The sequence below is a fragment of the Aphelocoma coerulescens genome, chromosome 7 (assembly GCF_041296385.1).
Source record: "Aphelocoma coerulescens isolate FSJ_1873_10779 chromosome 7, UR_Acoe_1.0, whole genome shotgun sequence".
Classification (NCBI taxonomy): domain Eukaryota; kingdom Metazoa; phylum Chordata; class Aves; order Passeriformes; family Corvidae; genus Aphelocoma; species Aphelocoma coerulescens.
In genome coordinates, this window is record NC_091021.1 from 33449178 (window position 1) to 33464347 (window position 15170).

At 41.9% G+C, this 15170-nt stretch overlaps 1 protein-coding gene across 1 annotated transcript in view; it reads right to left on the reverse strand.

Moving 5' to 3' along the window:
• The window catches only part of TMEM163 (transmembrane protein 163), a 90557-nt gene extending 79519 nt beyond the window's left edge, over positions 1-11038 (reverse strand). The window contains exons 1-2 of the mRNA XM_069021216.1: positions 10575-11038; positions 5448-5567 (exon numbers count right to left, since the gene is read on the reverse strand). Coding sequence (XP_068877317.1) covers positions 5448-5567; positions 10575-10728 — 274 coding nt within the window. The 5' untranslated portion in view covers positions 10729-11038. The remainder of the gene's footprint in view (positions 1-5447; positions 5568-10574) is intronic.
• Between the last annotated feature and the right edge of the window lie 4132 nt (positions 11039-15170).

A 15170-nucleotide genomic window follows, 5' to 3' on the forward strand; every position in this document is an offset into this window, starting at 1 on the left:
AAAGCCCACATATATTTAATTTTTCCAGCATGAATAGGAATGGGCCACAGAGAAAATTATATATTCGTCAATAAATTAATATAGTCGCTCCCCATCTCAGTTGCCTGAGCAGTAGGTCTGAGATGAGGAGTGACAGATTACATCAGTACATCCATGTGTGAGCATCCAGAGGACAACACCTTCATTTGCTCAATGTTTGTCCCATGTAACTTCATTTGCATGCACCAGAGTGGAGGAAAACCAGGAATCATGTCCTACAGCTAACCCATTTGAGACTTTATGACTCAGTGTAGTCATTCCAATAACAAAAGTGGACCTGGATACACAATTTCTAAGTTTGTTGGCATTTATAACTGTTAGAATCTGAGTTAGCATAAAGCATTAATCTGAAAGCAAGACATACCCTGAAATTTGTAAGCATATGCACCAGAGATTTCAAACAAAATGCCTCTCAGTGTGTGGAAGCTCCCTATGATAAATCATTTTTCAGCAATTCATTCTGAAACACAAATAGTTTTTTATATAAAATCAGAATGTCAGTGTCTGCATTTACATTTAATATCTTATCCATGGGCCAACAGCTAATCCTGTGAAATACTCCCACTCACAGAATTCTACCTATTGAATTTCCACCTGAGATTTGATACAGATAAATGGAATTCACCTTCTCAAAATACCAGCACCTCTTACTACACCAGATGAAACACTTACCAGGATCTGACCTTTTGCTGCACTCAGTTAATTTCTGTACAGCTGAGCCTTACCTATGCCTGTGGTGAGCTGAAAGGAGGGATGTCCAGAGCAGCCCTGAGCACCCACCTGCCTGCTATTTCCCCTGCAAACAGCTCTGTCCCTCTCCCAGGGAGCAGGGCCAATGCAGACCTGCCCTGGCCACGCTGGGACAGGCTGGCTGCAGCCCTTCACAAAGCTCACATTTACATTCTAAATCTTCTCTCAGTCTCCAACTACAAAGAAAGCCTTCAGTGCAGAATTTGGTCTATACATTGTTTTGATGTATTGATGTGACTCCTCCATTCACTGTGAAACAATTTTGGCTAATCAGATCAGGAAGATGAATGAACACGCTGCTTTCTGTGAATCACAAGTCTACACTGGACAAAAAATACCAGACAGAATGAGCTTGTTTTCTGCTTTGACAATATTATCAGAGATTAGCTGCCTGAGCAGAAACTGAACTGCAACAGCAGAAGCTGTATTTCTATATTTTTCAAAATTATGCTTTAGTAACATAAATGTCAAGGAACTAAGAATAATGGGTTTCAAAGCACCAGAGTTCCATTCCACCTGTTCTCTATCATGATTCTTAAACTAGGCTCAGTATGAACACAAAATACTGCAGCTACAGAAAGAAATAATAGTTGTTATTATTAAATGACTGCAGCCTTATATTACACAGATATACATTGCAAAAAAAGAAAAATATGTTCATATTCTGTTATCATTCTTTTCTCTGTTATCATTCTTTGCTTATATTACTGTAATCCAGAAATAATTATATTAGAATTATTATTCTGGCACTTACTTGGGGTGCTAAGGAATAATTTAATGTTCATTTTAATAAGCTTTATCATGCTCAGACTCTGTTTATTGCTATATATTTATAACAATGTAAATCCACTCTTGATGAGAATTCTACAAGCATGCATATTTCAGGCAGCATCTAAATGAAGAGCAAAATGAATTTGTTCACCAGGTATTGATTAGCATTTGATCATAAAACTACTGCACAAAAAAAACAGTGCCAGAATATTTTGAGAGCACCAAATTTTCAGCCACTAAAGATGATACATGGGGCTCCACTGACCTCAAGGATCTCACACATTTAAGTCTGTAGAGATTTTACTGAAGCCTTGTGCAATTTCATGCTGGAGAGCAACATCTGCAGCAGCTCTCAGAGCCATGAGACCACAGTAGTTACCACAGAGTGCAGGAGCTGCGTTAGAGATGGCAGCTGGAACTTCCAAATGGTCTTTTACAAATACAGCATTTCTGTAGTAAAATTAAGTTTATTAAGTACTAATGATAGTAAGAGATCTGTTCTTTCAGCTACGTGGAAAAGCTGATGTCATGGTCTAAGCCCTACTTGTCAGTATTAGTGAATGGAAGGTGGCAACTTCATTTTCCTTTAAGCAGTCATTCTGCTCCATACCCAGCCTAGCCTAGTTCATCTTTGAAAACCCAGAGACCAAACACAGTCTGATGTACACATCAGCATTTCATCTCCTCTGTTGCACTGTCACAGGCCACAAAAGAGCCCATCTCAGAGACAAGACATATCATATACCTGTTTTGTAGCAAATATATGACATATAGATACAGGCATATCACAATTCTAATTTCTGCACTTTTATAATACTCTATACACAGGTTCTTTCTAATAGTAAGTCTAACATACAGAGCTCAGACCACTGAGGGCATTATCACTCTCTACAGTTCCCTGAAAGGAGGTTGTAGCGAAGTGGGAGTCACTCTCTTCTCCCAGGCAACAAGCGACAGGATGAGAGGACGGCCTCAAGTTGTGCCAGGGGAAGCTTAGATTAGATATTAGAAAAAGTTTAATCTCTGAAAGTCTGGTCAGGCACTGGAGCAGGCTGCACAGGGAAGTGGTGGAATTGTCATCTCTGGAAGCGTTCAAAAAATGTGTGAATGTGGCACTTAGGGACACGGTTTAGTCATGAACCTGACAGAGCTGGGTCAACAGTCAGACTCAATGATCTTAGAGACCTTTGCCAACCTTAAAATTTTATGATTCTATGATCTCAAGCCTCATTTTCCATAGATCATTACCTAATAAGGAAGCTACTTTATGTTTTCAAATCAACATGAGATTTTTCAATCTCTTTCAAAATTACCAAGTGAAAGGTCAGAGTTCAACTAGGGAAGCATCATAATCCCACCAAAAGAAAACACCGCATACCAGTCAAGATAAACCATTCCAACTTACCCTAATGGTGGCAAAATATAGTGTTGGAGGCAACTAGGCTAGCCTTGAAGTGAAGGATGGGGAGTGGACCACAGAAAAGGAAAGGAAGTTTTGTTACAAACACTTGGTTGGAAAAGGAGGCTCCTGCACCTCTTCCCTATTCTCCACATGGGCGTCATTCCCCTTAGTGTTTTTCCTACCTTTCATGTCCTCCATTCCTTCAAGTACAGCTATCAAGTAACATCAGTTCCCTGGCCTAGTATCTTGACTATATCATGTGGGATACACTTGCAAGAAAGTATTTTGAAACCTATAAGGGGATAAAACAGAAATTTAAATGAGTAATTTATGGGGGAGTCAGGAAGAGCAGTGAGAATAGTCAGTGTAGCCCCACAATTACCACAACAGGTCCCCATTTTTCACTGAAATGGAACATCAGGGCTGTATTTCTAACACTTCACCATTACAGACAGGAGGTAAAATGGAAGGAGGATGCTTTAAACAGCAGTTGTTTGCAAAGAATTGTCAGTGTCAGATACCCCAAAGTGACAATTAGACATTTCTATCAAACAGGCAGCAAACTCTGGTCACCTGGCATCTCTCCCCACTCATGGATTGGCTAGAGGAACCTGCTAAAAGGACAGCACTGAGGAAGAGAGCAGCCAGTGTGAGACAATAAAATGAGCAGAACTTCTGATTTTGCATGGGGACAGCAAGGTGATCCCAGAAGTCACTGCATTTTCCTCAAAGATTGAAAATTTTTAATAGTAAACACATGAAAAGCCCTGGCAATGCTTTTGTGGCATGTAAGTTTACTGCCAGCTACCTATTAAGAGATTCCATACAGATTTAATATGTATCTGTGTGGTGATCCCTCTTTATAAATTCTTTATAAATTTAGCCTCAGCAAACCATGAGGAAAGATACATTCCAAAAACACATAATTAGTCTGCTACGATTTCAGTAGTTCAGTGCTGGTCCCCTCCAGCTGAATATGCAGCCACAGTATATCCAGACAGGGACTACATTTTTTTGCTGTTGTTTGTTTGTTTCTCTAAACACTACCAGAGTGCCAAAAATAAGGAAAGAAAAAAAAATTCAGCCTAAATAATCTTTAAAAATGTTTTAAATGATCCTTTTAAAAGACACAGTTTTACTTATCTATATTACACTTAATTCTTGCAACCCTGACAAATGAAAACATAAAATAAAATTAAGCCATGTCACAATACTCCCTAAAACTATAGTGTTAATAGGTAACAAAGTTATTCTGTAACATAGCATTACCTTTAGGTTGCTTCAGTAGCAAAGACAGGCCACTGTATTTCCATGAAGCAGAACAAAATGGAAACTTGTTTCACTCTCTTGTTAACATTCAAATTCTTTACAGTGTCAGCTTTTAAGTGCTCCTTCTCTTTTTTCTTATTTCTGAACCAAGTTATTGTACCTGTGTTTCCATATAAACTGCTCTGAGTAATATATGTTAAGTTTTCAGAGACCATTTGGTCAGATTTTAATCACCTCTCCTGGGAGCTGACACCAACTTCCAGCAGCAGGTCATACAATGCAGATTAGAATAACAAAAGACATGCTGCTGTGATTCCAAAAAAAAAGGGAAAAAATAATACAAGTCTGTCTTTATCAAGCTTAAGAATGGTGTTTTGAGACTTCTTTGATGTCTCCTAGACAGAGCCCTCCTTTTGTTTGTATAAAAGCATAAATTCAATCACTTCTGATTTTTCTTTCTCTAAAACAGAGAATGTGCCACTGCAAAGATTTTGTTTCAGATTCCTTCTTTCTTTTTGTCTTTAATGTTTTACTTAATTGCCCAATACAGAAAGCTTCTATTTTGCAAATTTGCATTGAACTAAAATTTGTATTTACACAATGTTGCATTTCTTGCCATTTTGAGATGAAATATATTTCTTTTTTTTTCCATGTAAAAGCGTTTGGGGTTTAGTTTGGATTTTTTTCCTGCTCAAATTCTTTGTTTAAAGGTAAATGAGAAAAATATGAAATTTATAGAAAAGCACTGGTCTAATCCCTTCCAGATTAGCATTGTTTTAGGTTATCTGTCAGTGCAATACAGATAAATTATATATTTCTCCCTTACAATTCACTATTCTTTATTATAGCCTTCCCACTACAAATCCCAAACAGATTAAAACTTGGCTTATTTGACCTCTTTGGTAAAAGGCAACCCACTGCATAAGGATTTTTCCACTACTCTCCAAAACGAACAGTTCCACATGTATAAATGCTAGCAGGAACCAACATCTCTTGTTTTTTTCTCCGACCTTCAACAACCCTCTATTCTGCAGAAAAAAACCCAACAGTTTTACTAATTTATAAGCACCATGCAGACACAGGCAGCCTAGAGAGAAACCTCTTTAGCAGTTGCAAAGAAAAAAACATGAGAAAGCTTCCACAAAGAAATTCTGAGAGACCAAAAGAAAAACAGAAGGGAAGAGGTGTGAAGATTGAAAATATTCCCAATACTCACTGAAAGCAGCCACTGCAAGAGCCAGTGTGACAATGATGGAGACCCAGGAAACCCACAATGCCTTCTTTCTGTAGCTTTGAGCTTCATGAGGTTTTAGCCTCGTACTGCTTTCTAGTAAACCTGATAAGCAATAAGCAAATAATGTATGAGCAATGCATTGCCCCTTTTAAAAAAACAGCTGTGTTAGTTCAGCCCTAGAAAACACATTTACATTCTATGTTACACACAGAAGCAATACAGGCTCAAAACTGCTCACATTATTAAGGTTAGGTGAATGAGGCCACCAGAAACATGTGAGTAAGCAAGAAGAGCACACACAAGCTGTTTTGATTCCACACAGAAAGACCCACAGATGAATCCCTTAAAAAGAGCACTGCATTCCAGTTATGGAAATTCACAAATCGTTATGATTTCCACCTGCGCCTTTACACAAGAAATGGCTCAGTCCTCTACTCCCTCAGATTAAAACTTGTTTCAGAATTTGAGGATCCTGGGGATGATTAACATAGGAGAAAAACTTGTGCTCACCAGTCCCTGTGGAATAACCTCCCAATGCACAGGGATACACCACACGTATTGATCATCAAAGGACAAGCAGGCATGCCTCAGAATCAAAGCTATCGCAGCTGAAAAAGCCTCTTGAAGCATCTTGTCCCTCATTTGGGTTAAGAACACATTCCCATCTAGAGCTAACTGAAGAAGCAATTCTGCCCTTGCTGCAATCAGTGCAGAAGTCTGTTCAACACAAGGAAATGCTATTGCTTTTTCTCTTTTTTGATGCTTTCAATCTGTGGCAGTCTTTTGTCCAGTGATCTTAAATCACAGAGAATGCAGGTTAAACATAAATTAACGACATCCTTTGGTTTTTATTCTCTCAGTCTGAGTCTTAAGCCACTCTTAAAATGTCTTCAGAATTTTATGTATTTCCATTCTGTATATCCCATTCTGATTATTTTATGCTTAATACAACTTGACACATACATTCTTTTTTACCATCAAGTTTCGGCTCAAATCTGCTTAACTGGAGAGAAAACCTGATGGTTCTAAATTTCTTAATGAGTTACTCCAGAAGATGTGGGTGGTTCCTCTCAGATGATGAGCACTTTTCAGAGAGATTTGCCTGCCCTGAATGCATTGAACTGAGACAGAGGTTTAACAGCACAACTTTCAGTAGCTGGTCTGAGGTCTTAGACAAAGGGTGGAGAACAGGGGCTCTGTAAGACTCAGCACCAGATTACAACATAAGAGTTGAAGCTGTTACTATCCTCACCTTCCCCAGTTTTCCCTCTGATGGCTATTGCCACTTTCAAGACAGGGACATCTGATCTGGTTCTCATGAATCCACACGATGTTTAACCAAGTTTATTAACCTTTAACAGATATTAATTTCAACTGACTGTAATATACTGGCTGAAAACTGCAATGGTTTTGGAATCAATTCAGAACTGAATCAGACATCTCTGCCCTGGGGGGCAGCATTGTGTCAGCAGAGGGGCAGGCATCCAGAGGTGGTCAAATGTGAGCCAACAGATTTTATTCTGCCACTTGGAGTCTGTTAAAATTACAGGTTCTAATCCTAGCATAATTGGTGGGATTCACGCTGTCTTGGAAAAATTCTTCCTGCTTTTTACACCTCAGTTACAATAAAGCACAGAGAGTTTCTTTATTGGAGTTCAGAAAGCCACTCTGAGAATTTCATGCTTGTACCGTATTTTTAGAAAATTTAAAATATTATCACACTTTGTGCTGCTGCATTCTCCCTGCTTTATGAACGGGAAAGAGTCTACAAACTTGCATGGACCAGGCCCTATACAGAAATTATTATGTCTATTTCTTATTACATGCATTATTTGTCTAATACATGAAAACTGATAGATGACAACTCCAAAAGGTTTGAGTCTTTTACTGATAGTGCTGCAGAGTTACTTCTCACATGCCTGCTTTCACTTGTGTGATTTTTTTTTTCCACAAATGTTTGGCCTATCTTCTGCTACTATATATAAAGATGTACAGTTTAATTGCTGTCTGGTATGAGGTAATTTAACAACACATCTTGAAACATGGGAGGGATTTCTACTAATATAACCATAGAGAAAACACATCTTCTCATGTTTTGTGTATTCACCCCTCCTGTCCCCTCCCCAAACCAAGGATTTTAAATTATGGCCCAAATCTTGTTGGAATGTAAAGCAAAGGTTTTTCTCAGCCAGTTTTGGTTCTCAATATTTCAAACCTCAAATAAACATAGATCAGAATGACACATATCCGCACCTGTTTCTTTATTTAAAGACATCTTTTAATTCATGGCTACAGCTCACTAGTACCTGGGAAGTCCAATATACACAGTTGATACTTACAAATCAAGCAATATCCTAATTAAACTGAGGAATGAATAATAAGCCCCAGAGCTAGTGCAGCACTCCTGATTACTATTCACATGTCAAGCACGTGTCCAGTGTGACAGAGACTGAGATCTCTATAAAACTCAACCACTTCTGCCGTGTGTGTATGTGTGTGTGTGTTCCTCTGTCTCTCAAAATGGCTGGCATATTCTGGCTGTCAGCGATGTGATCCCTTCCTTCCTGAAATAATTCAAATACATCCTCTGTATTCAAAATTTTCACCCCCAAGAAAGATCATATAATTGTTATGAGTGTCCTGGGGCCAGCATGGAAAAATACAAACTCATTCACATGACTACCAAGCCCATAGAATGAAAATTATTTAGAAGAAAAAACAGCTCATTAATTTACACACAAGAATAAAATTCACAAGGTAAACCTCCATATTTTTTTCACTGACCATAAGAAAGCAAGTTTTAAGCATCCACAGGAGGATGAAAGTTAATCTTTCATCAGCTACAGAATGTTTTGCACTGCTACAAAAATAAAAAGCTACCATCTACAAATGGAATTCCTCCGCCCTGAAATTAACATTCTGAGTAATTTTATTGTCAATAATTTATTTAACACATGGATATCCTTAAGGTTTAGAAAACAACTAAACTGGCTAAATCCACTGGATTTTTAATTTATCTTTCAGTATCTTCACATATTAACAGATTTTCTTCCCATAAAAAAATCAGAAGGAGAAAAAAACCTGCCTAACAGTTGCAGAACACAAGCTTGGCATATTTGTGAAGTGATTCTAGGATATTCTTTACCATATGCTGACTTACCAGAAGTACTTTTCTGTTTGGCTAAGGGATCATTTTAAAATGTCAAGTTAGAAATTGTGGAAGAGACAAGGCTAATAAAAAAACCTGTTCACCTAAGGATGTTAATTTAGGGATCCCATCCACAAAATTATCACTTATTTTGGATCTGGCTCTTAAAGAGCAAATATCTTATTCCAAAATTTAGGGTTAGCATTTATTTTTAGCAAACATGGAAGCATCATCTCTATAACTGCATCTGGTGTGATTCATTGGAAAGGACTGTAGGAAAAAGTACAATCTAAAAGGACAGACTGTTAACATTTTCAACAGGGACAACCTGCAAAAAGCATACCAGATTTCCCTCTACAATGACTGGGAATTATCCTGGTATAGATGGAATCAATAACTACTAAAAGAGGCTAAAAGAAAGGCACTGCAAGGGCCATAGAAAGAGCATGAAGGTAAGGAAGAAAATAAAATCAGCAGCTTTAGCTTCATCTCCCTCATAGAAAGACACAGGTTAGGTACAACAGACACTATCTTTGGAATTACCCTTAATGCCAAAAGGAGCTTTCACCTTTATCTCTGTCATACTGGGCACGAATTTAAAATTTCTGTAATCAAACTTCTGTGTTTGAACAACAATGAAAATTCCTCACTCATTTAAAAGAGAGCTGAAGCCTCAGATTGCCGTCAGGCAAGCACAATGTCTGTCCTCAGCCACTGGCAGTGACAGTGAGGGTACCCCTTGAATAAGGGGTGTCCCCTGCCCCAACACAACTGGAACCTGTGAGAAAGGTGGCGAATGCTCTTCCCCCCACTTCTCTACTTTGTGTCTACGATTTGTGAGCAGGCACGGGTTTTGGGAAGCTGGGCAAAGAACAGGAGATAGAGGAGAGTACATGCGAAGGGGTTATGGATGAAGACCGAGAGCACAAAAGGGACTCCTGGATGCTGAAAACAAAATGGAAAAGGAAGAAAAGGCAACAGAGAGGCTAAGGGAAACCAGTACATGAGAGTAAAAGATGGAGACAAATTGCGTGGAAGAGGAGCCTGGAGGCGTTGTGGAGGACAGGGCAGTGGGGAGGGTTAAAATGGCAGCTGCCTTTGTGGGCGGCAGGTGAGCGAGTGCCTCACACACCCTGAACAGATGTCCGAAATGGATGTGCTTCGCACTAAAGCCTATGGCGGTTTGGAAGCAGGCAGCTTTCCATTCCTGGTCAGGTATTTAAGTAAATAACAAAAAAAAAAAAGGAGCTGTGTGGAAGTGCACAGTTCGGTGGGGGAAGGGAGACAAGGCGTGAGACAAGTGCCCCGACTTCAACCCCCAGCCTGGCTGGGGCGGACCCCCCAGAAACGCCCCGATGTGCCCCTGCTCGGGGGGCGGCTGCGACCACCCCGCCGGCTTGGGCACCTCAGCGGCCTCCCGAGGAAACCTCCGGCCCTTCCTGGCCCTCCCGGGGGACCCGGGAGCCCCGCCGCCACCCGCGCCCCTCGCCCGGGCGCTGCCTGTGGAGCCATGTGCCGCCGGCAGCCGTTCCCCCGCCAGGCAGGCAAGTTCTCGGGCGAGGTGGGAACAGCCACGAATAGAGTTTATAAAAATACTTCAAAGCTGTCGCGGAGCGCTCGCACGGGAGCTAAAACGGGGAAGAGCTTCGAGGGCGGCGCGGGGGAATGTTCAGCGGGTGCCAGCGGCGGGATGAGGGGTAGGCGAGGGGGGCTGGAGGGGGCAGTTCGGGCGGCAAGAGCCGGTGTGCGGCTGCCAGGGCTGGAGGGGAGGGGGCAGGGCTGCTGCGGCGGCAGGGAGAGGGTACGGGTCCAGGAGAGCGAGTGAGAGGATGCTGCGGGAGGGTGTCGGAGGAGCCGTCGGGGTGGGTGTCTGGCGCCTCGGGACGCAGGGGAGGTGGTGGGGCTCGCCCCAGCGGAGGGCAGCGTGCAGGAAGGCGGGTGACGGACGGACGGACGCTCACCTCTGTCCTCCAGCCCCTCGCTGAACTGCCCGCTCTCCCCGATCCGCAGCTGCTCCTGCTGCTGCTCCCGGGGAGCCGCCGGCGGGTTGGCCCCGGGGGGCTGCACGATGGCGGGGTCCGGAGTGGTGTCCAGGGGGGCAGCGGGCGGCTCCATTTCTTGCGGGGCGGCGGGAAGCGGCCGGCGGCTGTGGCAGGGAAGCGAGGAGCGAGCGGAGCATCCAGCCCGGGTGCGAGCCCGGGGAGAGGAGGAGACTTCGGCTCAGAGCATCAGGGAGACGCGGACGGGCAGCGAACAAACTCCGGGCGCTCCTCGCCAGCCGCTGCCCGCGGCCGCCTCATCACTGCCCGCGGCGGAGAGGGGCAGGTGGGAGCGCGGTGCCGCCTCCCGGCGCTGCCCGTCCCCTCCCCGCCCCGCCGAGCTCCGCCGGCGCCGGGAGCTGCTCAGGAAGCGGGAGCCTCCTCAGCCTCCCCTCGCCATGGCGGGCTCTGCCTCCTCCTCCTCCTCCCGGAGCCGAGCCTCAGGGGGAAGAGCTGTCCAGGGACTGTCCAAAGCCGGAGCGCTCCCGCCGCTCCCGAGGGCTGCGGATGCCGGCCCTGCGCAGCGAGGCCCCGTCCGCCTCGCCTCCCCTCACACAGGTAAAGACCCAGCTCCCCTTTGCTGGGGATTTGCTCATCCTCCATCTGCCTTTGCCCTTTTTCGGGATCAGAGTAGAATGGCCTCACACCGGCACCTCTCAGACCCCGCAGCACTAACGTTCTGTCACTCAGAGTTGCCTTAAAACTGCCCTCCAACATACAGAACATGGTGAAGCATGGGGTTAGACTCGCTGGCGTTCGGAGCTGTCCTCAGATTGCTCACCTGCCTTTCCTAGGGCTGCAGAAGAACATAGGAACAAAACTAAAATCTCAGGAGCACAGAAATGTTTTTTTAAAATGTAAAATTTTACAGATAAATCTGTGCCAGGGCTGCTTGCTTCTTCTCTGCTGGTTTCTAATGACTAGATGGAGAGGTGCAAACAAACAAAGCATTCTTTGTGCGAGCACAGTCTCCCAGCTGCATGCTTACTCGCATGCAGATATTTTGAAGCTGCATCATGTTTTGGCTTGAAAAATTTTTCGAGGAAAATATCAGAAGACATTGTAGCCCTGGTTCTTAGGTGATACATAAGGATACGATCCCCATTTAAGTTACATGAAGATCAGGTTGCCTTTCTCCTTTGAGAAACTAGTGAATTTGGGCAGTATAGAAAGGCCAGCAGGAAATTAATATTTATGCCAACATAGGGACATGAGTTTATAAACTGTCAGAATCCTGCTGATGTCAGCCTTACAAAAAGTTTTGTAGCAGTTTAGTAATACCTGTGGTCAGTGCAACATTATTATCAAAATGTCTTAATTTTTAAAAATACTTCTTACAACTGTGTGCTAATCTTCAAAATCTTTTCATCTGAATTTTAAATCATTAATTATTTGAAAAAGTATGAGTAAAAGTATAAGTTAAGTGGCATAAAATACTGGTTTAGAAACTGATTGGCATTTTGACAATCTTGTGGAATGAAGATGCCTGTTGTAATGTGAGGGATTGGTGTTTTTTACCTAATCTTATGATTTCTATGTGTATAGTCTATCATACCTACTATATGAAATATTTTTGAAGTCTTCATGTCTTTCACCTAAATTTCACCTTCACCCCTAGCTATCCTAGCCTGCTTTGTGATCCCAGAGCTCTTGCTCTTCTAGTTGGATCAGCATTAATATGAATCTAAGCAATGTCAAAATTAATTGCTTTTTCCTGATGAAATGGATGGTAAATTACAACGTGCCTATTTGATATTAATGTCAAAAGAGGTTTGTTCTCACATGCATAAGTGAACACAAGTGAGTTATTTTGAGGGATGTGTTATTTTGAGGTTTGGGCTGAGTTGTGAGGGGTTGAAAACTAGCAACTCAAATTAAAAAAATAAAACCTGTGATTTTTTTATAGGCTGTTTATTAAGCTCTGGTTACCTTGAACCTGCAAGATGCTAGAGCAGATGGATGTATGCCCGTGAGAGGTGAATGAAAAGTAGAAAAGGCTCACCTTTTGTTGTTTACCATAAAAATAGATGTCTCTATCACTTAAAATGTGTCTGTAAAGTGAGAATCCTTAAATGAATAGAATCAGTTTTGTAACCTGGTCAGAGACAAGAAATGGGGACCAACCACTTTTCAAGACCTTGCAAGGACACAGAAACCTTTGGTGAGTCAGGTTGGGGAGACACCATCCCATGCAGAGTGAAGCCAGGACAAGCCATAAAGAGTCCCTTGAAATTGCTGCAACAGATACAATGCTCCCTAATGCAATTACTGCAAGATCCCTCCTCTTTTATAGAGATAAATCCATATCTGATCCATTCCAGTAAGAACTTTCTTATTCCTTGCATAAATGGAAAACTGACTAGTGATTTTCCTTGAACACTACCTCCTTTCTCTTTGTCTCTCCAAGCTATTTTGGTATTCTTATAACTTCCAGAAATCAAACCAAGAGGAAAGTGCCTGTAGATTCCTAATTCCATTTCTTTAAAAGGAGGTCAAAGGGGTAGGTTTCCAAATGATTTAGAGAAAAATAGGAACTAAGAACACCAAAGCACAAGTTTTAAACTTTAATGTGTTTCTTTCTCCTTTTTTGGTTGTCCTCAATTGCTGCTCTTACATAAAACTGTGTGTGGTGGGGACTGGAGCTGTCTCTAATTGTATAATTGCTGTGGTGTTCAGGCTATAGCAAAGAATATGAAGCCTGCAAAGAGTATTACAGTTTTTTTAAATTACTCTCTTCAGTGCTTTCAAACACAGCCTCGCATGAGAAGGGTCATACACTGCATTTAGCAAATACAAATTCAAAACATTAAGCAGATCCACAATGAAGGGCCCTTCAGATCACACCATTGTCTATACAAACTAGCTACTAAGAAGCAGAAAGACTGTCACATCGTAGCTGCTGGAAGCTGCTTTCCAGCATTGCCTCTTATTTCTCATGACACTCATTCACATGAAGTGTATTCCATTGGATAAACACATAGGGCTAGATTTTTAAAGGCATGGATCCTGTTTTCCAGCCCTGTTGGAGTTCTTGTGTAGGAAACCTGTAGGCAAAGTCAATGACAATAAAAAAAAGCCTCAGTCTAATAGCCATATGATTTTATTTCTTGGCCCCTCAAACCTCCCTTTGTTGGCTATGAAAAATGGAAAGTCAAAATCAATTAAAAAAAAAAAAAAGCCGTATTTCTGGATGCAGTCTAACTAGACTGACACCATCTTATCTTCTGTAGCTGCTGCAAGATTAATACACACTTGTAGAACTTTGTTCCCAGCTGGAGCTGCCTGTAATTTCTACAATATTTTGACATTTAGAGAAAGGAGATTTCAGATGAGATGAAAGTCTCATGCATCACAGCAAAGAGCAACAACAAAAAGAACTTCCTTATCTGTATTGTCTGTGGTCTGCTTTTCTTGTGGTCCTTCCTTCCTTCCTTCCTTCCTTCCTTCCTTCCTTCCTTCCTTCCTTCCTTCCTTCCTTCCTTCCTTCCTTCCTTCCTTCCTTCCTTCCTTCCTTCCTTCCTTCCTTCCTTCCTTCGAATAATATCAATCGGATTTGAATTTCTGGTTTTCATTTTAGCACTACTGACTGCAATGTTTTCACTTGAATTAGCAGGACACAGTGGTGCACTCAAAGTCTCCTGAGAAGGAACTTTGCTTGGTTTCATTGATGTTTACTTGTCCATGTTCCATATTGACCAACATCTTAAGTACAGCACTTAAACTAAGAGCACTGCTGTGTGTTTGGAAAGAGCTGGTCAGCTGACCTGGTGATTATTTTTTATTATGCCTAAAGGCATAACAGCAAGATAATGCCATTCACCATTTTGTTTGCTGGGTTGCATGTCACACACATACTAAACACAAAGCTGCCCTTTTTTGGCAACAAAATACTGTGTTTGTCAGTGGCATTGTATTGCAGTATCAGGAAGTGCAAGTGTCAGCTGGGATGGTTTTTTAGTTCAGTCTATCAGACATTTCATGGCTGAGAGTCAAAAGAAAATGCTCACTTCGTACTTGATCAATATGCCTTTCATGGCCCTACCACAGGACCAGTTCTTCAGGGGACTCAATCTCAAACAGCCCAGAACCCATCCTGTTCTAAAGGCACAGGCAGCCATCAGTCCCATAGAGGTCATCACTATAGCTCATCTTCAGTGTCACTCCTCTAGGACCAAACTCTTGAGTTATCCTGATATTCCAAAAGGCAACACCTTCAATAAGTGTTTATGGTGCTGAAATGTTCTACAATTTTGCACTACAGCTCCCTTGTCATGTCTGTTTGTGGATGAGATGGTAAGATCATTCTTGGCCATTTAGACATGTCCTCCTCTAATGACTAGATTAAATATGTCTCTTTAGTGATGAAAACCTCTAGATTCTGTATTTCACTTTTTTTCATGAACCCAGTAATTTCTTTCAATAGTCCCTTAATCATCTTGTGCGAGGTTGGCTGCCATAGTTTTCTTTTCTCCTACAAACAAATAGTTTTCTTGTACAAACAAGTTAGGCTACATGCTG